Raw genomic sequence first — 24,060 nt, 5'->3', positions numbered from 1 at the left:
TCGATCTATTTCAATTTACTTTTTTCCGGCGCTTAAGTCCTGAAAGGTTTGTGTGGGTTGTCCACTACGAGAATGTTGTTAACCTTCGAACTCGAAAGCTTCTTGACGATAGCAAGGCCTCTCGCGTCCAAAATCTTTGGTTAGATCCCTTGAGCCTTAGGACGTCACTCCTCGCCGAGTTCCAGTTGTTATATTGGCCGCGGTTTTCTTGATTCCACTTGACCCTCTCTGACCGAAGAGCCACAAATCCTATAGCTAAATGTGAGTAGTATATTATTGACCCAGATTAATAAAACGAGCAAAAATTTAGCTCAAATCGCCTGAAATGAGGGTTTTGGAGGCACTGCAAGCTGTCGAGTCTTTATCTGCCCCGAACGAATCAACACAAGGGGCCAGCGACGGAGGACACCCTGTCGGAAATGATACAACGTCAGACAGCTTCAAAGAAGCTGATATGATTGAGGAAGAGGAAAATGGAGACGAAGACTATGATGAAGGTGACGAAGGAGAGTACGACCCCGATGCTGAGGCGGAGGCAATGGCACAAGCACTTGGAAATCAGATATGGGCCGAACTCGAGCAAAATATAGGAGATTCGGCGAAATCAGCAGGCGATATTGCGGACGCTGAACAGGTTCATCCTGGCCACGAAGATGCCCTGGCTACGAACAAAGGGGATTCAAGTGTCAAGCAAGCCTCTATTCCAGCTGAAGCTTCAGAGCCTTCTAAACCAAGCCCTGAAATCTCTGGACTGCCCCCCGATGGCTCTTTCCCGCCCAATAACGTACCGACACCATCAGACCCCATGATCGAGACTATTAAAACCATGCTATCGCTCGCACTGTCCGATCCTCACGTCCATTATGCCCTGATGACGACCATCGTCCCAGGACCAGTTGCAAACGGTGCCAATCTCTACACTATTCTCTCGAACTCCGTCATGGAAGGTCGAGTAAACCCGGAACTAGCACAACCACTTAGTATTTTAATATCTGCGTTGGCTTCGGGTAGTATGATGGTCTCGTCTGAGCATCAATATGCACATACTGCCCCTCAAGATGTAGGTGGAACAAGTCCATCTCTGAAACGAAAACGGGATCCCACGGATGAGGGACAAACCTGGCCTACCAATCCTCCATACAATCCTTCCGTCCAGTCGCTCCATACACCTCAACCCACAAGGTCTCAAGCTTCAGAGGAGCTATTAGCTCGAATACAATCAGCTACTACAAGCATCCTCCAAGTTCTCGACCCGCTTTTGGCCGTCGGTCAGTCACTGAACCAATCAGTCATTTCTTCGATCCAACGACCGTTACACCAAGTCTATTCGTTTGTCTCGACGTGTCCCCAGCAGCACGAAGGCCCGTCAGGAAGTGGCACTTTGCAAGAGATAGGTGGTCTTATTCAGGTGATCGGGATCTTAAACGAAGTTCCTATCGCACAATCAATGGAAGGCCAGGCAGCCTCAGACGCAGGAGCTTCGGGGAGTGGTCGAGCCGCTATTGGGACTGCAATATACCCGTGCTCGACCTGCCCCAAAGCGTTTGGCAAGCTTTCGTTACTTCGGGCACACGAACGCACGCATTCGGAAGGAAGACCGTATCGCTGTGAATATGCTGGTTGTCCTGCCAGCTTTGCTCGAAATCATGATTTACGGCGGCACGAAAAGTCTCATGAACGGCAGATGTTTAGGCGAGTGTTTGACTGGGCCGCCACGCGTTCTCTAAATTTATGCTATCCCACAGGTGCGGAGGATGTGATAGATTGTTTTCTAGAAGGGATGCACTCCGACGGCACAAGGCCAATGATAAGGCTCTCGATGAATGCCGAGAGGCACCAATGGATACGTCTACCGTAACCCATGACGGAGACCCCCCTCGAGTTACTCGTGTCTGGCAAAATCACCCCGAATCATGCGACTGGTCAAAAGAATCAGAATTTGAAGAGGGAGAGATTCAACCAGAAGCTATCGCTAATGCACGATACATTGCGGGAACACTATACCAAACCCTTCAGCGACATGTCAGCAAAGGCCTCAACACCGGAGGGATCCCCGAACAACCCGAAAACCAATCGTCAGGCCAGCAGGTTTCCAACCGCCTTCCTTCTGATGGTCCAGCACCTCAAACGTTGGCCGAGGGCGAGCAACCGGGCGCAGTTGAATCTCCATCCCAGTCTACTTTAGCTGGTTCGATTGAGGAGCGAACAAACCCAACCGAGGAGCCTGAGGGTTGCAATAGTCCAGCAGATGATACCACGATCGTCAAGGCGGTATCAACACTGCCGGGCTATGGATTAGATGACGAGCATACGAGTTTATTAGAGCAAGCTATAGCGGTGGCCGCACAAGCAGCTCAAGCTCAGGCCGAAGCCGAAGCAGCGCTCTATGAGGAAGGGTATAACGAAGACGACCAAGACACCGAAGAATGGAATGAAGGAGACGAGGGCGAGCAGATGCCCGAGACCGGGATGGCGAATCTTGTATCTTAACTCGAGTGATATTTAAGTGAAGGGTTTGCGATAGCTACTGGTGGAAAGTGACGTTTTTGATGTATCGGAGCCTATGGCATAAAATCGCTATCATTGGACTCTGTCAACCGTGCTCGCCAGTGTAAGATTACTGAGTTGTTTGAAGAGGTTGCGTCGGAGATGGTTGAGTTTGAGTTATGCTTTGGGTTAGATTTCGGTCGTCATGGAATCGATCCTCTGCGAGGAGTGCCTCCCTTTCTGAGGGATAATCCTGATTAGAATCGCCACAACAGCAATTACACTGGCATAAACGGGGAGTGCAATCGCGTCCTTTGAATCATACGGTTTGTCTGAGTGAAAAAGCGAAAGCAAATTATTTCGCTCACGATATGTAGCACAGTCTACTCCAACCCCGACGCAAACTTCGCCTGCAGCAAAACATAGATAACGGGCAAGTTCCTCACAAATTCCAGACATGAAGAACTCTTGAATTCTTGCGAGAAATAGTCAAAATTTGATCTTTCGGTATGAAGCCTCGGAGGTATGCTGGGCTAAGCGCAGACCAGTGTGATCTTTATACGTAGGTTACCTGACAAAAGCGTGGGTTTGAATACAGCCATATATGTGCACGTGATGAGCCCGGCCTGAGCGCTGAAGCTCTATGGCAGTGCATCACACCTTGACAGTTTGTGGCCCTGGAGCAACTGCCGTATAATAAAAGGCGGATCAGCTGGCTGTCTTCTGCATCGATCTTTGTCCACACTTGCAACATGGATGTTGTCCCTCGTCAAGAGTATGAATACGCACTTAGTAACTTTGTACGCGACATCAAAATAACCAGCGCTATCCATTTAACGTCCGCGTTTAATAGCGCATTGCCCATTTAAAAGTTGCTGAACAAAAGACGCAACTAGATGAGCAAGAACGACAGATATCTCTACTGCGCGCAAGGATTGCACTTTTGGAAGGGGGTGACGATGAACCCAAGCACACCACCAATCGCGCTGGAGGCTCGTCAGTCGACGATTTCTCAATCCGAGTAAGTAGTCTTTCGCGTTCATGTCGTGTTCAGGTACTATCGAATAACTTTATTTACTCCTCAGAATGCAGCCTCTCAGTTGGAGCGCCTGATCAATCGTTGGGCGGCTGAAATTACGAACACATCACAGATACCTCTTGACCAAATGCGGGAGCTCATTTTTAACGACCTAGGTCATGGTCCCGCTAATACACCTCCCGATACGACACCCGTTCAAGTACAAAACCTCCTGCGCCATCTTATGTCCGATACCATTTGCGAAGGACTAGTCAATTGCCTCGTAGTCACCAGCTCTAACGAGGCGAATATTCAGTTAACCCGAATCCACGAACATATATTTGCTCGTGATTCAACAGTGGCGAGTGTTTGGAGACGCCAGACCTACTCTGCGGCTGTTGAGAACTGTACTCCGAAATGATGAGCCATGTTTTGATGGAACACGCGCCTGGCTAGTCGATCTTATTGCGGGGGAGGAAAGAATTTCTCAGATTCTTTAATGGCAATCCTTAATGGTGCATACAACTTTTCCAAGATGCTTCATGGGTCAAAAGCTTCGTCTGGGGGTGGCGCAGATGCATTTTATAAGGCCTTTGTTCCCGAAATTGGATCGGTGGGTACTACGAGTTTCTTCATTTGGCAATTTCTAACCTGTCTTTGGTCGTAGATATTATATCCACGACAGATTGAGCTGGTCAAACGATGCGTGATGAACGAACGAGGCCAAGTTGATCGAGTCGGCGCATGCGTCTTTCCTGGTCTTGTGAAGGTTAGTAGAGGCACCCGACACCGGTCAGGGTGAAGCAGAGACAACCCAAACGGTAGTCCGACGTGCTCAAGTTATTTGTGGATGCGCACTTGGCTTCAATCACTAAGGGGTTGGGCTTGATTTTACTGGTGAACTATTTGGGCCACTTTATCTTGTTTGGGTTTAAAAATAAATTCTGTACAATGGTATCTCAGTCCGTGTAATTGGTGTGAAGCACGGGGAGTTTCCAACTGCTAGGGCCCAATGTTGTCTCTATGGTTGACAACGCCCAGTCTACCTTTGTTGGGCGAGCTGTGGCCTTTTGCTCGTATCCCGGAGGGAGTCGAGAAACGGGCCTAACGCCTAAAGCTGGGTGGGATACCACTCGAATGGGATTCCGCGAAATCACATCGCTCCGATTGTGAGGAGAAAATCCGGCGGCAGTAACAACAAACGTCACCGAATACTAAGCCTTTATCAACCCATCGCATATATGCAGGTATTGAGCAATACACATACATTCAACTGGACCGGCGTGACTGCAACGCTCGAATCTGTTCCAGGAGGAACAGTTATTTCCCCTTCGAGGAATCTCGTGTCATTATCTCCTGGCAAACCGGCGAGTGTCCAGGTTACTCCTTGAGCAATGGCCCGAACGTCAGCATCGTGGTCATCTACCCCTCTCGGGGAAGTCTCTTTGAAACGCTTGCATTGCACTTCCCGTGTTAACAATACCACGATAGAAGACGGAGAGGATAGTAGATCCAAGGCCTGGGAGTCACCACCAGACACCTCGATACGATAAAAAATCGTCCCACCACGCGGGTATATGGTCTATGTAAAGCATTGGGTGCATTACTAATAAATGGCTCTATAGGCTTGTGCTTACAGGATTAGCCAAATAGGGCTGGTAGGCACTTGTTAATAACAAGGAAAGTATACATCACAAGGAACGCGACTGACTCGGTATGTCATGTTAACTTCACGGTTACCAAATATAGCTCCTTTTGCATTAATTGTCTTGCACTGCTTCCAGCCGTCTGGGTCATCTTCCGGTCCAGGAGGTGCGGTGCCTTGGTGATACGCCAGTTCGCGGAGGGGTGACGGGGGTGGGGCGCGCTCGCGAGGTATGTATGCAAACAGTGTTTGCAGCCTAACTCCTTGGTCAGAGATACTGACGTTATCGACTCGACTACAAAAACATACTCTACAAGGTCACTGAGATATTTACCGCGCTTAACAAATAATAATACACGGTACTGCATAAATCCTGTGTAAGGCTGATAACCATTAGATCCGTTTACCATTGTTAGCAAGACTAGGCCTACTTTCAAGCTAAATTACCAGGAAGCTTTGTTCTCGGCGATCCGCCATTTACAGTATTATCGAAATGTGTAGGTATTGGGAAACTAAAATCCCAGTTCCATTCTCCAGTTGATTGAATCGATCGAGGGTCAAAGCTACCAGATGAATCCCAAAGTTTCTGCTTCTCATGCCACAGAGGCGAAATATCATACGCTGAGGGTAATTGAAGTTCACCCTCCACCTTGGTAATGGGCAGGGTCAGGAGATAGCTAGATGATGACATGCTGCGTGCATGAGTCCCTTTTCCTCACCTCTACTACAACGGATCGAATTGTCTGGGGCGATTCTAGATTGATTCGAACCGAACCTTGGACGGTACCACCATCATAGTAGACGGGGAACTTGTTGCCCACAGGTGCATCACTGAGAAGTCGTAGTGTTACCCATGGCCGGGAATTTCTGTTGTAGAGCGAATTCACATGGTCGTGGGGTTCTCTAGGGCTGGTAGGGGCATAGTATCCTGGAAGCTCTTCACGAGATCCTCTATTGAAGCCTCCAAGACTGACATGTTACTGGCAAGTCGGATAGCGGTGGTGGTGGATCCAGCGTCAGCATATCAAACCGCTAGCAGTGTGTCCATTCTCATTTCTGATAGCGGTTACCAAGAAGCATTTAGGACACATGTACCAGACGGATTAGGAACAAGGCCAGACCTCAATTTACCAGGTTAGTAAATCACGTGCGGGTTTGAATTTAGGCTATCAAACGAAGCAGCTGAATACGGCGCTCCCATTGTGCCCTAATTTGGATGCTTGGGTCAGGAAGAACAAGGACCTCTTCGTGTACGTGTACATTGAATGAAAGTCTTTCTGGATGTAGATAATTACACTGCGTCGTGCATATTCCAACCATTGCTCAACGGCTAAGGCATCGAGAACTCTAATTGTGCGGAGCAGCCTTTGTGGAATCTGAAAGAGCATGCGGTAAATGGACTCAACCCTCACGCGGGGTACCCTAAACGAATGCAACTATAAGAACCTTATCTAGATGCTCACCTCTGGAGTACGTACCATCCTTCGGCTGCCGCAGGCCCTGCAGCCTCTCGGATTTCTTCCATATCACGAACCCTCACGCACCATCACGAAGCTCTACCGGACTTAATTTTATACTCTTTTTCCCATGTTTCTCACAACTACCTATTCGTCCAATTATATCATGGATCGTTCTCCCCTTGAGAGCAGAGTCGGGGAGCTCCGTATAGTTCCCCGTCCTCAGCATATCGAGGTAGACATCAACGAGAGGTATGTTGATTTATTCATACTATATGCGCAGTAGGTTCATCACTCACTCATGATTTAGTCAGCCCTCTCATTTCTCTATTGAGTCTGGCTCGATATGTCCTATTTTACACAAAATGTCTGTGATGCCTGGGGGACACTCGGGGGAACCTATCAAATACAAGACTTCGAGCTTTGCATGCGCTGCCCTGGAGTGTCTAGGCACGAGTTCATTGGACGGGAGTGTCGTCCAAGCACCCCTGGGTCGATAGTTAACTTTCAGGGCAAGACCACTCGCAAGGGCAAACATATTTGTGCCAGCTTCACGGTCGACATTCCTCCTTCCCTTCATCCTCGGTACGCTGAGGAGTGCACATACGAGCTGATTGCATCGGTGAAGATTCTGACAACCGATGCTATGGGCATGGAAAGTACCATAGTTCGAACTGGGTACGCTGAGATTGATATATCATCCAAGCACGTTCCACTCTTCATTAACCCTCTCACTCCGTCTGGGCATGGTACATCAATTTTTACCCTTCTTTAAATTAGTCTTCCACAAATACTGGTTGTTCTGAGATTTAGTTAGTCATTGGTATTTTGTAGCTGTTTTCTATGAATCATTAGCACTAGGTAGTCTAACTTTCTGATATGTGTACTTATTTCCGTTGTTATACCCACATCATGCCACTGTTTTTCTTTTCTTTCTTTTCTTTTTACTGTATAGATGTTGTTTTCAGTCGAACTTTACACGATGAAACGATTCTATTGACAATAATCATATTCCACATCCGGCCAGTCCAAAAGGCGGACTCATTCTTCCTCTGAATCCCGACGGCGGCCACCGTGGCCAATATTTTGCCCAGCCCCCTCTAACCCCGCTTCTCTTACCCATTTCCGAATACCTTCGCGTCGTTCGTCGCCGTATACCTGGCCCCTACTTCTCGCTTCCTCAAGTGCTAAGCGTGCCTGTTCATGTCGCCGATCAACAGATGATATAGATGTAGGAGGTTTCGAAGATAGTAATGGGCTAAGATGAGTAGCTTGCAATAAGGCTACCACAATTACCTATGCATGCATGGTATATATATCAGCTCAAGAACCAGGTAGGTTGGTAGCTAAGCTTGCCATTACTGAAACGGCAACGTAGAATGCCTGGTTCCCTGTAATATCGCCTTTGCTGTATCTCTCCCTGTAGGCTGCGCTATCCGGATATTCAAATCCTCCCCATTCATTTCTTCGTCCTGTGTACGGTCTGCCGGATGCATACGCCGCTCGATAAGCTGCTCTTCGGCGAGCAATCTCTGCAGCTTCGGCGGTTGTAGCAGCGCCTCGCCCAGCCTTTCGTTTACCAGTGAGGACTTCGTATGCATGGGTGATAGCTGGAAACGTTCGTGTGCGACAGTGCGTGGGAGAGATCGACATGCTATACAATCGGGGTGATGGGACCGCACTAATTCGTAATCTGTTGTGGTTAAGGAGCAGTTGGTTCATGTAGCGGCACCATCTACACCCAATGCTCACATCTGGATTTAATATCGCTTGAGCTGGCGGATGGAGGGAGATGAAATATCTCGAAGGGAGTGGGACTTTTGGTGTGCGTTGGGAATGGGTAAGGCTGGTTGCTAGTTGTACCCGGCCCAGAGCTTGTCGATGCATACCGAATGCCACCCACAGATGGTTGGAATAACCGAAAAGGTGCAAGAAAGACAGGAAATATATGGCTTCGCATCATGAAGAAACGGACCAGAGTGATAAACTGCTATTTGTGGGTAGCAATTACGGTTCAGTAACTCACGTCATTCGCGATCGACAGACCCACGTCTCTCGTCGATCGAGACGAGTTATGTTGTAACAAGCTAGGAAGAGCAGTCTCCAGGAATGTGCTGCTGTGCTAAAAATCACCGTAGAGCAAATAAGTATACTGTGACAATCGGTTGTCAAGAATCGAAGAATATCGTAGAGGGCGCCGGTGCGGCAACTTTTGGTGCGATGGGTGGTTAGCGCCAATAATTGCAAAAAGGCAATATCCATCAATACATTGTTTGTTCTACACATAACAGGTTATAAAGGACACATAGTTATATTATATGAGAAGCCGATTAAAGGACAGAGTTCGTGGTCAACAGAACCAAAAATAGGGGTCGCGGAGACTGGTACAATGCGAAAGGGGTATCCGGTACCAAACAGCCAATATTGACCAAAATATAAGTGGTGCTACATTAAAAAAGGACGGTGGTACTCGGCGACCTTGAATCAAGCGACCGAATATTAGTTATATCCACAGAATAATAGGGTACACTCACTGATAACTTATAGGTTGTCGCCAATACCGGGTCTTGTGTGTAACGACGTCCATATATCAGGATCGGGGCGCCCGTGACACCTAAGCAAGAGAACACTAGTTAGTGAGACGGATTTGTCTCAAGTTACGTTGTACATACAATATATACTCGTAAAGCTGCTTAAGAGTTGGATTGAGTCGAAACGTTGCATTGGCTAATCTGTACACTTTGGCCGACTCTCTAATGCACCGAGTGAATGCCTATAGTAACATTAGTTGAATAAAGGTACGATGAGGCTTAAATCAAGGTTTGTACAAACCTCAGTTAGTAGCCCCCTTGCACGTGCATATGCTTGTTGGCTATCCTCACAAGCACTGATACATAGCTGGTATGGTAGTTAATAGCTGCCTGGGAACGCCGAGTTCAAAAATACATACCACACGTCCATCAACTGATTCGTATCTACTCGGAAGGCGCCGAGAAAGCAAACCTGTGAGTTCGTTCAATTTGAACTTCCCGTTCTCCTTAGTTGAATGCTCATAAGTCAGTCTAATGCCGAGTTATTAGAGACCGTTACTTGGACAAATCACTATATATAACTTACCCATTATCGTCCCTGCGTGGCAACACTAGGATAAATAGTAAGTATTGGGACCAAGCTGTCAGAATGAAACTGCATACATCGAAAACAGCCTTTAAGCACTCTGTTAGCAACGCTTCTCAACATAGTATTCTTGCTAACGTACCGTAAGATGTGCGCCTTTGGGCAAGGCGTTAACGCATACTTCCTTGAGGTACTACGAAGCATGTTATGGAATGTACAAACATACCCAAAAATCAAGACCTACATCATCGATTATGAGCCCCTCATCACGATAATTATATGCAGTTGCCCAGTCTGCCGGTATAATAGCTACATAATATGTCGTCAATTGAATGTTTACATAGCATGTAAGATCTTACCTTCATCCCACCCATCAAACTCGTCCCCGTCGGTATCTTCGACTTGTATTCCATGACCAGCATCTAGCTCCCTGAATGAGCTGAACTATATGATGGCGAGTATTTATCAACTCACAATACAAGAAGAATCGATCTCCTGGGTTCGCATCCGCTATGAGCTGTGCGAGCTGGTATTTCTGGTAAATAAAATGCATAGGTTAACCTCCAGTTCGGGGAAACGAAACTTGTTCTTACAATATTACTGCATGTTGGCCGTAGTCTTGTCGGTGTGCCAGGTTCGTCAGTCATAAAAGTGATTTCATCTTCATGATAGCCTTGTTGCACTGTAGGCCAGTAAGAATAGATCTTCAAAGCGCTTGTTATACTTACGTAGCAAATTATAAACGTCTTCTCCATCACTGTACGGCCCTTTCATAAACATCGGTGTGGACTTGTTATCGTTCCATCTTTGGTCCACTCCTCCGTATTCCAGCGCGATCTTTGTTTCGTAGTATCAGTGTGGGTTGAGGACAGAGTTAGCGCACTCAGGCTCACTATCAACGCCCGTCGTTTTCCGGGATTATCTGCCAGTGAACTTGAAACCACGCTTTCAGGTATGCCCTCCCAATCAGAAGGACTAAAAGGCTCAGGAGATAGGGATCTCTTTATTTAAAGATCACGATCAATATAGGAAAAACCTGATTTATTGAGCAGAGCGTCACTCACGGCTGTCCCCGGTTCAAAGTATTCTATGTCTTGCTCCTCCTCATACGAACGTGTGGCGCCTTCCATGAAATCAAATGGAGAAACCAAAGGTGAATTCGGGAAGTCCGTATACCGCCTCGGTGGAGCTAGAGTATCCTCATTGGGATAGGTGTACTCAGCAATACTATTCTGGCGACTTTCTCGATACCATCGTGCATTATCCAAGGAAGAAGCATGGAAAACGTTTCGTGTTACACCAGTTGATTGTGATAGGGGGTTATGGCCATATGGATAAGAAGGTGGAGAGACTGGGTTACACACATTAGAAACAATCTCACCAACAATTATTGCATAAAAACTTACAGCTCCAGTCGGACATTGAACCAAGAACGTTAGGCGAATGGTGTTCTCGGTACAGTTGGTGGTGTGGCATTAAGTGGAGTTCCTGTGAACTGGTAGGAGACTCTTCAATTGAATACGACACGCTATGCGTGTGGCGCTCTGGGACCTTGATACTAAGGGGCACATGCGCTTTGGGAGCCGGACCAGCCGGCACAGAGGACGTCCAAGCCCGCCTAACATTATCTCGAGGATCTTCAGAGTTGAGATAGGTCAATGTTCAATCTGAATAAAGGGACGGCGCCGACCTACCAATATACTGTTGATGTGCCGTCAAGCTTTCCCCATAGCTGATCGTATGACCGAAGTTCCTACGCTTGGCGCATCGAGCCCCCTCGTTATTGTCGTCATCAGAGAGACGTTTTCTCCCGTTCGAATTGGTGGAATCTATAGCAATAGATGGGTAGCCATATTTATACTCGTATGATCCTAGAACATGCTCTAAAAGAGGCGAGATTAATTTGTTAAAAATAGACCTTATTAAACGAATTCAGACTGACTGCGAACACTCATTCCAAAAGTCGATTAGTCTACAGGGGTAGCGGTGCTATTGGTGTTCATGTCATTTATTGCCCTCGCTTTTATACAACATTTATCTTCAAGAACCAGGTTACCGAGGCGGGCATCAAGCCAAGGGCCTGACGACCAAGAGGACAGAGGTCTTTAGCCCCTTTTCCGCTCCAACTATTGTTGAAGGTAGGATATTCCTAAAGGGGGCGTTGTCAGGCGTGCGATACGGCGAGGTTGGGAGTGCAACACTGGATCATAAAGGTGTTGATATGGTATAGTCAACAACTGGTGGCGCCAAACAAACCACTCACAATCACATCCAAGTCACAATATGGCTATTGGCCAACCCACTTCGACAGCCATGAGAACGAGAAACGATATAGTAATATTTTACATAAACCCAATTCGGTACACTCGGGATCTTAGTATTCTCCAAGATAAACCGAGGTCCTAACTTTACAACAGGTTGCTAACGGTTACTACAGACCCTCCAATGTGCTAACAAGACATGGTTTATAGGACATGCTCTTTTTATTAATAAACTGTCTTGGATTTGGGCATTTATACCGCAAACTTCGCAGACACTATGTATCTGAGAAACAGGTCAATTTCAGTTCCTAGGAAAGTGATCAATGACGGAAACATACCCTTTCTCGCCAACAATCCCTCGATCCCTGTTGAACACCGTATACTAAATGCACGTAGAATAGTTAAATTATAGTCAATTGAACAGATTTTATTACCCTCGTACCTTCAGAATCCACTCCATAGGCAAAGCCTCGTCGTAACGTTCCTGATCCCTCAGCTTGATAAATGCAGGGGAAAGAGGCAGTCGACCCTCGAATTCGCTCAATAGCCGAACCATCTGCTTCGTTGTCCCTATCGTAGACAGTTGAACGGTCCAAAGATCTGATGGCGAAATCAACATATCTTACCGAGATCGTCCGCATGAGTCTGTAGATTAATCCCCTCTTTCTGAGTGAGCTCCAAGAGTTCTGTTGGTTCAGCGGCCGATGGAGGCAGATTCAGTTGCGTTATAGAAGGCTTTCGCAAGGAGGGGTTTGAATCAACCAAGGACAAAAGCCGTTGTAGGTGTTGCGAAGAAAAGTCAGAGACTCCAATGCTCTTGAGTTCCGTGCGACTGGACATGAGCTACGAGGGGAGATTGTTACATATTTACCTAGATTACGACAGTAATACCTACCGCCCAGAGATCGCCCAACTTATCAACCTCGTCCAACCCTTCTGTGTCTACGGCCTCTCCATGCCACCCGATGTTACTTAGGCTGATCACAAAGCTCTCCAGCGTCGTGGCACCCATCACTCCCTGCAGTTCTGCCAACGCACGCTCAAGAATCTTAGCGTACTCGCCCGACTTTTGCCCATTGGCATATATAAATAATCTATATCACTTGATATTCGATACACCATCATAATCATCTATACGAACCAACTCACTTGGCGTTCACTTCCCATCCGGATTTTGGTCCCTCTCTTTGCTTCAAATCCTCCCTCTACTCGAACACATAGAAAGTTCGCTATATAATGTCCAAGTTGGGGAAAAGAAAACTTACATTAGGAATAACCAATAGGCCATCTTGCATACCAAAGCTCAAAGGTTCATTGGGATGATCGACACACGGATCGAGGGCAAAGTGAAGTGCGGAATGGACAGCATGGATAACTTCCTGGGTCGGTCGTTGCTGCGTCGGGTCCCACGCAATAGGATGCCGAGCGATGTTTTGAGTAAATAAAAGAACAGACGTGGGCGAATCAGTCGTAGTGCTGATGAGGAACCAATGAGCCCCCGAGTTATGTATAAAGTAGAAGACCACCAGTGGACTAACCGAGACATCAAACCACCCATAAGCAACACCTAATAGTCACAATGCGAACAAGCGAGACAAGTACAATCGTTGGTCTCGGTTCGGAGATCGCACCGATGATATATACCAAATGGTGGTCGCGGCTCAGTCAGCAAATCCAAGGGAATCGCCCAGCGTGGTTGGGCATCTCTAGTAGATTCCATTGCAGATGACAAACGCCACGGCACCCAACTCCCGCTGATTGAGACGGTGGGAACTTTTATAATGAAAAATGTATAGTATATTGTAAATCGTAAACTATTCATATACAACCAGGATGTCGTGAATCGAACAGGAACAGGGTATGGAGGTGAGAATGTAGCTGGAATCGCGAAAAGACCAAAACACAGGTTTCTTTAACAAATGACCATGGATAGTAGAGTTAACTGAAATTGTAATGAACCGAAAAACATGATAAAGAAAGTTAAGCGTGCTGTTTGCCCCATTTGTACACGATATCATCTGGTTTGGTATCCGGATGAATCTGGAACTGGCCACGCCACAAAGCGGCGGACGATTTCGATGGGTCTGACCCAGCTGGATCCTCTAGTTTACCAGGCTTGGGTGCCCATCCGGCTCCAACGGACGAGACAACGATGGTGGGAACCATGGTCATCAACGAAGGGCTAAGGAATCAATAGTCAGTATCAAGTACGCCATGCTAAACCGATGATGCAAACTTACAAGACACCAACATCACCAGCTTCGCCGATGCTTCCCCGTTGAGAACGGCTCTTGCTAACAAAGGAAGAGGCGCGCATACGGGCACCGCGGACGCTCGAGAATGTTTGGAGACGGTCGCGAACCTGATTGATGGCAGGGTTCCAGATATCTTTCTCTTCCTCTCGTTTGCGTTCTTCCTCGGCCTTTTTCTCCTCCTTGGTAAGTTTGGGAGGAGCATTGGGGTCGCGCATGATACGGAGAGCAATGAAGCACGTTCAACGGGGCCGTTGGGGATGCAACGAATGAGGAAACCGAGAGGAATGGAGACGAAGCCAAGGGCGATAGACATTCCCCAGTCGCGGCCATTCATGGAAGTGACCTGGAAGGCCGCACCACCAAAGAAGACGATAAGAATCTGAATGGCAACCTCTGTAGAAAAGAGTCAGCCGCTGAACGAATACTAAATCAAGATAAATATTACCTATTAAAGTAATACCAATAAAGTACAAGTTCTTAGTTAATCCACGGAAGATATTCTTGTCTTGGGTCAAGCTTCTGCAATTCACCGAGTTGAAGATCTGGCAGAACACAAAGGTATTGAAAACCATGGTCGAGAGCTCGGCGTGTTCCCTGTCGGTGTGGTAGTTCCAGAAACCAGCACCGGCAAAGTGGAAGAGGAGAACGATAAAGGTTTGATAGATAGACTGGCCAATAATCATCTTGCCCATGTCGACAGAGAAGAGAGGAGCGGTCTTGCGATCGGGCATACGCTTGAGGAGCTCAGGGGAAGCAGGATCGGTAGCAAGGGCGAGCGCAGCGAAAGTGTCCATGATAATGTTGATCCAAAGGAGTTGGACGGCAGTAAGGACGGACTCTTCCTCATCGGATGAGACGGCGGAGATGAACGTGATCAAGACGGCAGTGATGTTGACCGAGACCTGGAATTGGAGGAACTTGCGGACCGAGTCGTTAACGCAGCGACCCCACATAATGGCAGAAACGATCGACGAGAAGTTGTCGTCCATGAGAATGATGTCCGAGGCCTCTTTGGCAATCTCAGTTCCGGCGATACCCATAGAGAAACCGACGTTGGCGTGCTTCAGTGCGGGACCATCGTTGGTACCATCACCGGTAACACCGACGATTTCGCCGAGTCCCTTGAGTGTGTCGACCAGAATACGTTTATCCTCGGGAGAAGAGCGCGCCAAAACCTGTAGGCGGGGGACGATTTCACGTTGTTCCTCAGTGGAGAGACGACGGAATACGGGCCCTTCCATGATGATACCGCCGGCGGTAAAGATGCCGCACTGAGAAGCGATCGAGCGAGCTGTAAGGACGTTGTCACCGGTACACATCTTGATCGTAACACCAGCACCATGGCACTTGGCGACGGCTTCTTTGACACCCGGGCGGAGAGGATCTTCAATACCAGTGATGGCAACCAGAGTGAGGTCCTCGGCAATCATCTCATAAGGAACCTCATCTTGAGCACCAGTGTGACCAGCAGGAGGCCAGGACTCGAAGTCGCGGTAGGCAACAGCAAGAGTACGGAGCATTTGGTTGGCGTAGAAAATGATAGTGCGTGAAATATTCTCCTCCTCGAGCTCGGTGATAGGGGCGGTCTCGATGGTATTACTTTCCGTAGAGGTAGGGGAGCCAGGGCGATGAACAACAACATGACGAGTGCAAAGGCCGGTGATAATTTCCGAAGCACCCTTGAGGTAGAGCCTGTAACCGCCAGAAGGAATGCGAACGACAACACCCATGGCCTTGCGCTCAGACGAGAATGGAATCATCTGGATAATGTCTGCGCCGCTACGAGTCTGTTGGTAGGGTGCCCACTTGAGATCCTTGGCGAAACGGAGGAGAGCGGTCTCGGTCTTGGAGCCAACAAATTCAAGCTCGCCAGTCTCGGGGTTCTTGTCCTCGAATGCAGTAGAGTTGACAGCCAATGCCTCGTTGAACAGGCTACGAAGTGGTTCGCGAACAACATCGTTGAGCTGAGTCATTTCGAGAGGGAAGTCGTCCTTGTGGTCACGGTTGCGCTGGGACCCAGCCTCCTGGTCTTCGATAACACGATCGACGTTTTGACGGCCCTCGTTCTCCGACAAGCGTTGGACAAACTTGCAGTGAACACCGACAGAGCCAGCCACGACGGACATCACGTTCTGTGTGAGAGTACCGGTCTTATCAGTGCAAACGACGCTGGCGTTGGCCATGGTCTCGCAAGACCCAAGGACACGGACGAGAAGACGCTCCTTGGTCATGCGCTTGGTCGCAAACGCGAGCGCGAGCGTGACAGCAAGAGGCAGACCTTCGGGGACAGCGACGACAATGAGGGTAACCGAAATAATGAGAATCTGGACAAACGACATGGCTTTCTGGTTGGCGGTCCGATCGGGTTTGGTCTTGAGTTGGACGAAGAACTTGATCATGAGCGCAGTGAACAAGATGAGACCGGCAGCAGAACCGAGCTTAGCGATCAACTCGGCGAGCGCATTGAGCTTGAGCTGAAGGGGTGTGCTTTCGGTATCGCCAGAGAGAGCAGCCATAATACGACCGTTGAACGACTTGGGCCCTACGGCAATAACAACATATTGACCGACGCCCTCGAGAACCTTGGAACCAGAAACGATGAAGCAGTCCAGCTTGGTCTTTGAGCCGGGCTTGAGCGCCTTGACTTCGGCCATGCATTCTTCATAGGTGACCTTCTTGATGGCATCGGATTCACCAGTGGCGCCCGACTCATCACACCGAACGTTGTGTCCGCGGAGGAAAACACCATCACACGGAATGATCTCACCAGGCTCCAAAAGCGCAATATCGCCCACCATGACGTCCTAGGTAATGAATACTGTATCAGTGCTTGCTCCACGATCGATCTGACGATCGAATTACCTTGACATTGATGACTTGTTCCTTGCCGTCACGAATAACCTTTACACCACGGTCCTCCTTCTTGTCGTTGAGCTTGCGGAACTGGCGCTCCTTTTGCCAGTCGTTGAGAGAACCAACAATGACGACAATGAGAATGGCGATCATAATTGCAACACCTTCAACCCAATCTGTCCGACCACGTGTTAGACACTCAGACATGACCCCAAGGAAATGATGACTTACCAACTCGGGGAGCCTCACACAAGCCCTCTCCACTGGTGCATACCACGAGTTCAGGGGGTGTACCGAAATCCGAATAAAGACCCAAAGCGAGCGAAATGACAGCTGCAATGGACAAAAGTACCTGAATATACCAACTTGAGTTAGTCAACCGAGTCGGAACATAGGAACCGAGAAAGTCAGGAACATACCAATACTTTGTCTTTGAGCGCCAGCCACATGAGCAAAAGGAGACTCTTGCTTTTCCGAGAAGGCATTACATTAACGCCGTACACGCGACGCCTATCATCAACAGAAGCGCGCGATTGCGGCGTGTCGCCTCCAGCGCCTGCACCGCCGCCCTCACCCTTTTCTGGATCATGATTATGCCCAGAGTCCGTGTATTGCCAACTTCTGAGACCCATATTCGTATCCGTTCCCAATCCCCGCAGGAGACCATCGGAGCCACCCATTGATTCAAGACTTTGCAAATTCTTTGGATCAACAAGCGACGCAAGGACCAGCGGTTTTTGATCGAATGGTGCTGGATCGGTGGTATCTTCACTGGGGTCAATGTGATGCGGGGGTTGTTCTTCAGATTCTTCATCCTTCTTTGAGGATTTTTTCTGAGACTCCTGTCAGTTTGCGAACGACATCCAACCACAAAAAGTAGCACCTTTTCAGATATTAAAGTAGCTGCGGCTGTAGTGCCTGTAGGGGTAGGCGAAATTTGGCTGCCAGTTGCTTTGTCATCGGGGACAGTTGAGGTATAAGACACCACACTGGCTTTCCTGGCATGCTTTGTTGGTTCGAGGAGTGATGATTTGCCGCCATCAGGGCCCGAATCAGGCTCGTTCAGTCGTAAAGCGCGGGTATCTTGCCAGTGCACACTACTGTAGTTGGATAATGTCGGGCTGGGTGGTACTGAAGACGAGGTGAGGCCTGGCGATGATGGCGCTTGTGAGCCAGAAGGAACAAGCAACTGGGGATCCGATGGCGAGCGAGAGTGTGTGGGCTCGATGGGATGTATAGGCTCTCCCCGGACGCTGGATGCATCAGTCGTAACAATGGTTGGAAGATCTGATCTGTTCGCCATGCTGCAGACTATTAAATCGCAGACACAACGTAAAGCTACACAACAATATCGTGAACACCCACGCAATTAGGAGAATGATGCCGTCACTTGCCTTGAAAAAGTATTCGCTCGGATTTCGGAGCGTCCACCAAACTCGAGCTGTGTCTCTGGTGGTTAGAGAAGGATAAAAGATGCCGTCACCCTCTGGTTGGCACTGAGGTTATAAGGGGGTACGATTTTAGAGGCAGTGTTCTATCGACGTTTTCTTTCGAACAGAGACCCCGCCAAGGGACATAAACCTTGACCAATTCCCTTACCAATTCCAGGCCCAAAATCCTCCTATAATCCCTGTCACTCCGTATGCCAAGCGACTTGGGAACCGTCATTTCTGTCACTCCATGTGTCCAATGGCTAGATCATTCCCTGTGGGGCCCAAAGCCTCACCATGACCTCGACTATCCACCTATGACAGAATGATACCATCTCAATCGAACTGCTGCTGTCCACTATAAGTATTATTATATGCAATATTTGTCGGAATAATACCTCAGTTCCCAAATCATCCAACTGGGAACTTGACGAGTTGCCGTCGCATGTTCAGGGCGTGTTCGGTGAACCCTAAATGTTTTAATTTGATGCACATGTGCGTGCGCCCCACCTCGTTGTTGCCGCATTATTCTCAGTCAACCATCTTCGTATTACCTCAATCTATGCGCATATAATCGAATGTGTATAATTCACCGTCCCACCCTTTAATCCCGGTCCATCGACATACATTTCAAGGCAATATGTGCATCATGTGGATCTATTCTCGTCTTGGCAACGATGATTCGTCAGTTTCCAGAATCAAAGCCAAGGCTGGTCGATCATCATTCATCATTGAATAGACTATCATCGACCAGACGGACAAGAGGTCCAAAACCACCGATCAACAATACCGCACCCGACACTTGATTGTTCTGAGAATAATAGGTCACAAATATAGGAGCGCATAATCCGATTGTGACCGCTTCAAAGGAATTCTTCGATAACTTCGTCCGGCGAGAATAAGTATCCACACACCGCGATCGTATGCTCTTCACGATTTTCTACGCAGAATACAGAACTCCTTCGGTCGTGTGGAGCTTCGCTTAGGTATGCTCGGGAGCCGGTCTGCTGTCCAGAGTGTTCGCTGGTCCAGGCCAAAATCGGTCGCACGTGACCGACCGCTGATACATTATTAGCGGACTTTGGGCGTGCGTGTTCGCGGCAGCAGGCCGCCTCAGCAGGCACATACCTGTGCGTAGACGAATAGTTTGACTGCGTAGCTGCGGCCAGCCACCGCACCAAAACAAAAGCCGACGAGAGAGGGGGCACTGCCAATTTCAATCGGCTGAAATACCCCATAAGCCAAATTGGATCGTTCCCGACATTCGTTCTCAGAATTGCGCATGCCAATGGACAAGCTCCATACACGTTGTATTAATTCCAAAAAATTGGATTATCTTCTTTTTCTCAGGCTGGGGCACTAACTGAGAATGTCTGCACACGCATTTACAGCGAGAGCAATCTAACAGTACCGCCTCACCACGCACACCACACCCGAGACATCGTGTCCTGCTGGTCCAGCGGCGGCCAAGCTAGCCTACGGCCAGGAAATCCGACAATCCCTGATTCGTTTCACTCGGCCCCCCCTGGATTTCCCGCTTCCAGCCCGAACAGTCCGGGGGGCAACCAATCAACTATCCTTCCTCCCCCTGGTGGAAACAATTGTATTACCGAACTAGTCTAGTCTTACGTCTGGGTTTAGTTGGTTATGACGAATGGCGGGGTGTCAGCTATCGGGCACGTTTGCCACTGCCTTGACTGCGATAAACACTTGGACACTGGCTTGGCTCTTTAGTGCTCAGCCTTTGTAACCGACCTGACAATGGGAGCCTCTCGTTCGATCCTCGACAGTGGGGACAGCATAACCGTGGCCAGTCATAGCGCCATCAGCCTTCACAGCGACAATTTGACAATTCTTTGTTGGAACCGTGTTTGTTTTATAATAGTTCATCATGTGGTGACACAGAAGTGACTCTATGCACGTGAAGATATACAACCATGAGCCATTTAGATAGCTCGGTAACTTGTTCCCGGGTTTTCTAGAAAGGTAGGCTGAAATGGCTCGGTCGGCCCACCTGTCGGCCAAGCCGTATTACCCGGGCCGAGAGCAAGACCTTGTGCTCGACAAAGAAAACCTTTAACCGCCGCGGTCTTTCGGCATACACAATCAACTTCGGCGCTTACCGATGAGCCAAATACCAACCGACAGTTTCCAAACCTGGTCACAGTCCCCTCGAACCGAATAAAACGCCAACAACTGAGGCAGTTTGATCGATTTGATCAGCGTTGAATTTAGGCTCTTTTTCTGCTGTACATTGTTTACTTGGTGGACTGTGCCTAGGTTGCTGTTTCATCACATCGCCTTGACGCCGATCACTCCCTAGCACATTGTGTCGTTATAGCATTGAACATCAGCACACATAGTTGAATAACAAGCAACGCCGAGCGTGTTGTGCAAATGCGCTCTCTACGCGGTTAGACGCGCGCAACCTCCAGCCAGGGCTTCAAAAACGTTATTGACTCAATACAAGGGGTCATTTGCGAATTCTATGTTGAAAGGGGGTGGGGCGTAACTTTGAAGGATGAACGAGTACATTACAATCGCCCATCGATGTTCGCTCCTGGAACTATTATACAGTGATTGCGGCGTATATTTGTATCACAATGTGTTGGGATCGGCTTTATCCGACTGTGAAGATAATACGTGACAATCTTTCACTTTATCTGAATATCTTGATACTGCATACTTCCTAAAATGGAAATCGATAACTCGGACTTGGCGCGCGTCTGAAGACACAAATGCGTGTTTATCACGTTGACGCTATAGCGGTGCAAGAATTCAGTTTGCTGTAATACGTATATGCTAAAGTGAAAGTATAATTCCTCGAATTGATATCTTAACTCCTTATTATAGAACAGACGCGAAGTCGAAGCATGTTCTGCTTCAGTTTAACCAGCTTTGCTATGTAGTAGAGTATATCAAACTAACCCGGTTTTAGCACGGTTGCTGGAGCAGTTGCGACATGTGCATCCACGCATACCAGATCAATGGGCTCAATAAACTAGAACCAGCAAATGTTCTGTAGATCGAACGAGAATCACCGAAACCAGGAGGTGAAGGAAGATAGGGGAAAGTAATACCAGAGGCACAGCATAGACACTCAGGGAAGACCAAGATTGAACCACGAGTGTGGGAGACACAGATGGACGGGGCACCTGTGTGAGAATTCATGATATTCCAGTAGAATCCAGCAGGGTAAATACAGAGATGATGGATTACCACCCAAGGAGTATGAAGTCGGCGGTGATCAAGGTGATGATGTCGCAGCCCAACCTCCTTTAAAGGAGGCAAGTGCCGCAACGAGGCCAAAGAAATTAACCCAAACCTATTGAAAAAAATGAAATATATCGGATTAGTTCATATATTTATTAACCGGGTGTTGAACCGACGCACCTCATTCCCAAACAGACCTTTCTCCAATGACCTGCAGAACAGAAGTTAGTCTCTAATCTGACAAAAGTTATCTATTGGATAAGAATTCACTTACCAATGTAGTGCCAGCGGGAAATTCCCAAGGTTCACTAAAACTTGATTCCATAGTGCGGCCTTGCGCTTGGTCAATACTCGGCTAGTGGACGCCTCCGCAGTAACTTCACCGCTCTTCCGAGCAGCGCGCGCGGCACGTTCATCGATTGCCAGAAGCCTCATATCTTCTCGCAAGTGTTCGAACTGCAGGACAATATACACCGCCCAGACACGGCACGACCAAAGCACGAGTTTGTTTGAGGTGCTTGGCGAGATGCGAATGATCGATTGGCTACCAAGGTAGTATGCGTGCTCAAGAGGATAGTAGGCGAGCATAGCAAGAGCCTGTAGACGTTCGATATTCAGAAGCTTCCTGGTTTGGGGCTGAGAACGTTCGAGGGAACTCAGCCATTGAATTATCGGTAGTAGGCCTGGAACATGACAGAAGTGTAATGTAAGGTATTCGATACCGATCATAAAGCGAAAGACGCGCACCCCAGAAGTTCCATAATGTTCTGGCACTGGAAATATTTGAACCAAGCTTATTTAAAGCAATTGCTGCAAAGCTTTCAGCAGTTTTTGCACGCCCAGAGTTATATTGAAGTTTCGCGCGGAGTAAGAAGTATGGTGCTACCAGCTTGCACGCATATTGTATAATCTAGAGTGGTCCCAGTTTAGAGTAGCCGAGGAATTCACGAGCCGCTGAACTGACCATGAAAAACTTGCTGGAAACGATAGTGAGTTATAGTCAGAAAAAGAACCGATAGATGTAGTAGTATAATATACTCACTCACTACCTGACCAAGTAGACAAGTATCGAACCAGATGATCGATCCGCTTATTTGGAGGAATGCATGTCCCAACAGATCCAAGAACAGTATCACCCAAACGCGCTAAGGTCACAGGTTTGGATGCCATTTTAGTATGAGAAATTACTGTACGAATTCAAAATAAGAGGAAAGACCAGGTATTGAGACGGTAGGTTCCAAAGCAGCACACTACGAGCAAGTTTAGTGAAATAGCCGGAGAATGAGGCGGGTATAGCGGTTAATCACTCAGACCCGGAACTTTCACATGCCCTCACGTCACGGGAACCCCCTACCAGTCCCGTGACCAGCCATTCGAAGGCTATATAAGCCTAAGCGCCTCTAAATTTTTCTTCTCGAACAATAAACGAGTACGTTGAGCATAGTACAGAAAATTTATTTGAGGTATTAATCTAACTTATTCTACAGGGACATAAAAGTTCGGGTTCGTTTGAGCTTCCCGTTTGCGGGCCCGCGTTCCCGTCTTCGAGATCAAACCCAGGCGAGATTTTCGAATCTCGCTGCGCCTTGGTCTTGTGTGCTGGAATTTCTGTTTGGACTCAGAGTGTATGTTCGTGAGGCGCACGGCTCGCTGGCGCGCCCATGAGGGGCATTCACTCAGAGGAGGCTGTTTCACCTCAGGATCAAGATGTACATTCTACTCATAATATGCTATTCGTGGTACCTCCCACCTGGTCCCAATGTTGATAACCTATAAAAACACACAGTGCTCGTGCATAAGTCATCGTGGTGTTCTGGATCAGCCACGTTTTTGATTCATGTATGTTACTTAATTGTGGACTTTGCAAGCCATACCTGATCGATATCCCAAAGCCCTCGCGGGGGAGTGATCGGGGCGGCTCGGGCTCGGCAAGCGTGCGGCATTGGCCGGGCTGCTCCTACGAAGCGGGGGGCATCGATTCCACATACTTATCCCTCGCCGATCTAACCTTGTGGACATGATCTGCATAGACCCAACTTGCCTGGCTTGTCCATTTGCAGATCTACTAAGTATACTATCTTCGACGCAGTTGGGACTGTGAATAAACTGTTTCTATCCATGATGTAGCTCCTTTCCAAAGGAAAGCGATTCTATTAAATCAAACTGATTGATGCTTCAAAGTAAGATCAACCCCAGGAAAGAGAACATATAATTTCATATATCATGATGGCCATTACGGGAGTCAAGTGGTAGTTTGTTCTCCACTTTGTACCAGACATGACATACGCGCCCAAATCTCGGGCCTTCATTGTGGCGCTGAAAAT

At 48.1% G+C, this 24,060-nt stretch overlaps 9 protein-coding genes across 9 annotated transcripts; 4 read left to right on the top strand and 5 right to left on the bottom strand.

Moving 5' to 3' along the window:
- Positions 1–325: 325 nt before the first annotated feature.
- RhiXN_02618 (C2H2 zinc finger) lies at positions 326–2,490 on the top strand (the record flags this gene model as incomplete). Its single annotated transcript, XM_043322435.1, has 2 exons — positions 326–1,698; positions 1,746–2,490. 2 exons carry the CDS (start codon positions 326–328, stop codon positions 2,488–2,490), a joined length of 2,118 nt encoding a protein of 705 aa, XP_043177931.1.
- A 749-nt stretch (positions 2,491–3,239) lies between these two features.
- RhiXN_02617 (uncharacterized protein) lies at positions 3,240–3,926 on the top strand (the record flags this gene model as incomplete). Its single annotated transcript, XM_043322434.1, has 3 exons — positions 3,240–3,287; positions 3,341–3,508; positions 3,573–3,926. 3 exons carry the CDS (start codon positions 3,240–3,242, stop codon positions 3,924–3,926), a joined length of 570 nt encoding a protein of 189 aa, XP_043177930.1.
- Positions 3,927–4,004: 78 nt separating this feature from the next.
- RhiXN_02616 (pentafunctional AROM polypeptide) lies at positions 4,005–4,380 on the top strand (the record flags this gene model as incomplete). The annotated part of the gene is made up of 3 exons (XM_043322433.1): positions 4,005–4,118; positions 4,191–4,274; positions 4,303–4,380. 3 exons carry the CDS (start codon positions 4,005–4,007, stop codon positions 4,378–4,380), a joined length of 276 nt encoding a protein of 91 aa, XP_043177929.1.
- An 84-nt stretch (positions 4,381–4,464) lies between these two features.
- Positions 4,465–6,126, bottom strand: RhiXN_02615 (arrestin; the record flags this gene model as incomplete). Its single annotated transcript, XM_043322432.1, has 8 exons — positions 4,465–4,719; positions 4,773–5,087; positions 5,143–5,160; positions 5,217–5,406; positions 5,460–5,523; positions 5,598–5,799; positions 5,870–5,981; positions 6,038–6,126. The coding sequence occupies 8 exons, from the start codon at positions 6,124–6,126 to the stop codon at positions 4,465–4,467; spliced, it is 1,245 nt and encodes a 414-aa protein (XP_043177928.1).
- A 611-nt stretch (positions 6,127–6,737) lies between these two features.
- RhiXN_02614 (uncharacterized protein) lies at positions 6,738–7,382 on the top strand (the record flags this gene model as incomplete). Its single annotated transcript, XM_043322431.1, has 3 exons — positions 6,738–6,859; positions 6,918–7,051; positions 7,108–7,382. The coding sequence occupies 3 exons, from the start codon at positions 6,738–6,740 to the stop codon at positions 7,380–7,382; spliced, it is 531 nt and encodes a 176-aa protein (XP_043177927.1).
- A 266-nt stretch (positions 7,383–7,648) lies between these two features.
- RhiXN_02613 (DnaJ domain protein) lies at positions 7,649–8,260 on the bottom strand (the record flags this gene model as incomplete). The annotated part of the gene is made up of 2 exons (XM_043322430.1): positions 7,649–7,903; positions 7,970–8,260. The coding sequence occupies 2 exons, from the start codon at positions 8,258–8,260 to the stop codon at positions 7,649–7,651; spliced, it is 546 nt and encodes a 181-aa protein (XP_043177926.1).
- An 888-nt stretch (positions 8,261–9,148) lies between these two features.
- Positions 9,149–13,543, bottom strand: RhiXN_02612 (ICE-like protease (caspase) p20 domain protein; the record flags this gene model as incomplete). Its single annotated transcript, XM_043322429.1, has 23 exons — positions 9,149–9,221; positions 9,280–9,380; positions 9,440–9,505; positions 9,558–9,669; positions 9,725–9,813; positions 9,867–9,917; positions 9,969–10,033; positions 10,084–10,146; positions 10,199–10,259; positions 10,318–10,406; positions 10,453–10,561; positions 10,618–10,725; positions 10,789–11,075; positions 11,131–11,361; positions 11,419–11,605; positions 12,244–12,268; positions 12,324–12,367; positions 12,428–12,555; positions 12,612–12,828; positions 12,881–13,079; positions 13,135–13,190; positions 13,251–13,461; positions 13,524–13,543. The coding sequence occupies 23 exons, from the start codon at positions 13,541–13,543 to the stop codon at positions 9,149–9,151; spliced, it is 2,592 nt and encodes an 863-aa protein (XP_043177925.1).
- A 422-nt stretch (positions 13,544–13,965) lies between these two features.
- On the bottom strand, positions 13,966–18,396 carry RhiXN_02611 (calcium-transporting ATPase; the record flags this gene model as incomplete). The annotated part of the gene is made up of 8 exons (XM_043322428.1): positions 13,966–14,167; positions 14,226–14,419; positions 14,485–14,633; positions 14,686–17,044; positions 17,103–17,269; positions 17,325–17,445; positions 17,513–17,926; positions 17,977–18,396. The coding sequence occupies 8 exons, from the start codon at positions 18,394–18,396 to the stop codon at positions 13,966–13,968; spliced, it is 4,026 nt and encodes a 1,341-aa protein (XP_043177924.1).
- Positions 18,397–21,770: 3,374 nt separating this feature from the next.
- RhiXN_02610 (peroxisomal biogenesis factor 11) lies at positions 21,771–22,906 on the bottom strand (the record flags this gene model as incomplete). The annotated part of the gene is made up of 6 exons (XM_043322427.1): positions 21,771–21,848; positions 21,917–21,947; positions 22,011–22,419; positions 22,484–22,646; positions 22,701–22,713; positions 22,779–22,906. 6 exons carry the CDS (start codon positions 22,904–22,906, stop codon positions 21,771–21,773), a joined length of 822 nt encoding a protein of 273 aa, XP_043177923.1.
- Positions 22,907–24,060: the final 1,154 nt, after the last annotated feature.

The sequence above is a fragment of the Rhizoctonia solani genome, chromosome 3, assembly GCF_016906535.1.
Source record: "Rhizoctonia solani chromosome 3, complete sequence".
Taxonomy (NCBI): Eukaryota; Fungi; Basidiomycota; class Agaricomycetes; order Cantharellales; family Ceratobasidiaceae; genus Rhizoctonia; species Rhizoctonia solani.
Note: the sequence above shows the minus strand (reverse complement) of the source record. Positions and strands in the feature narration are given on the sequence as shown.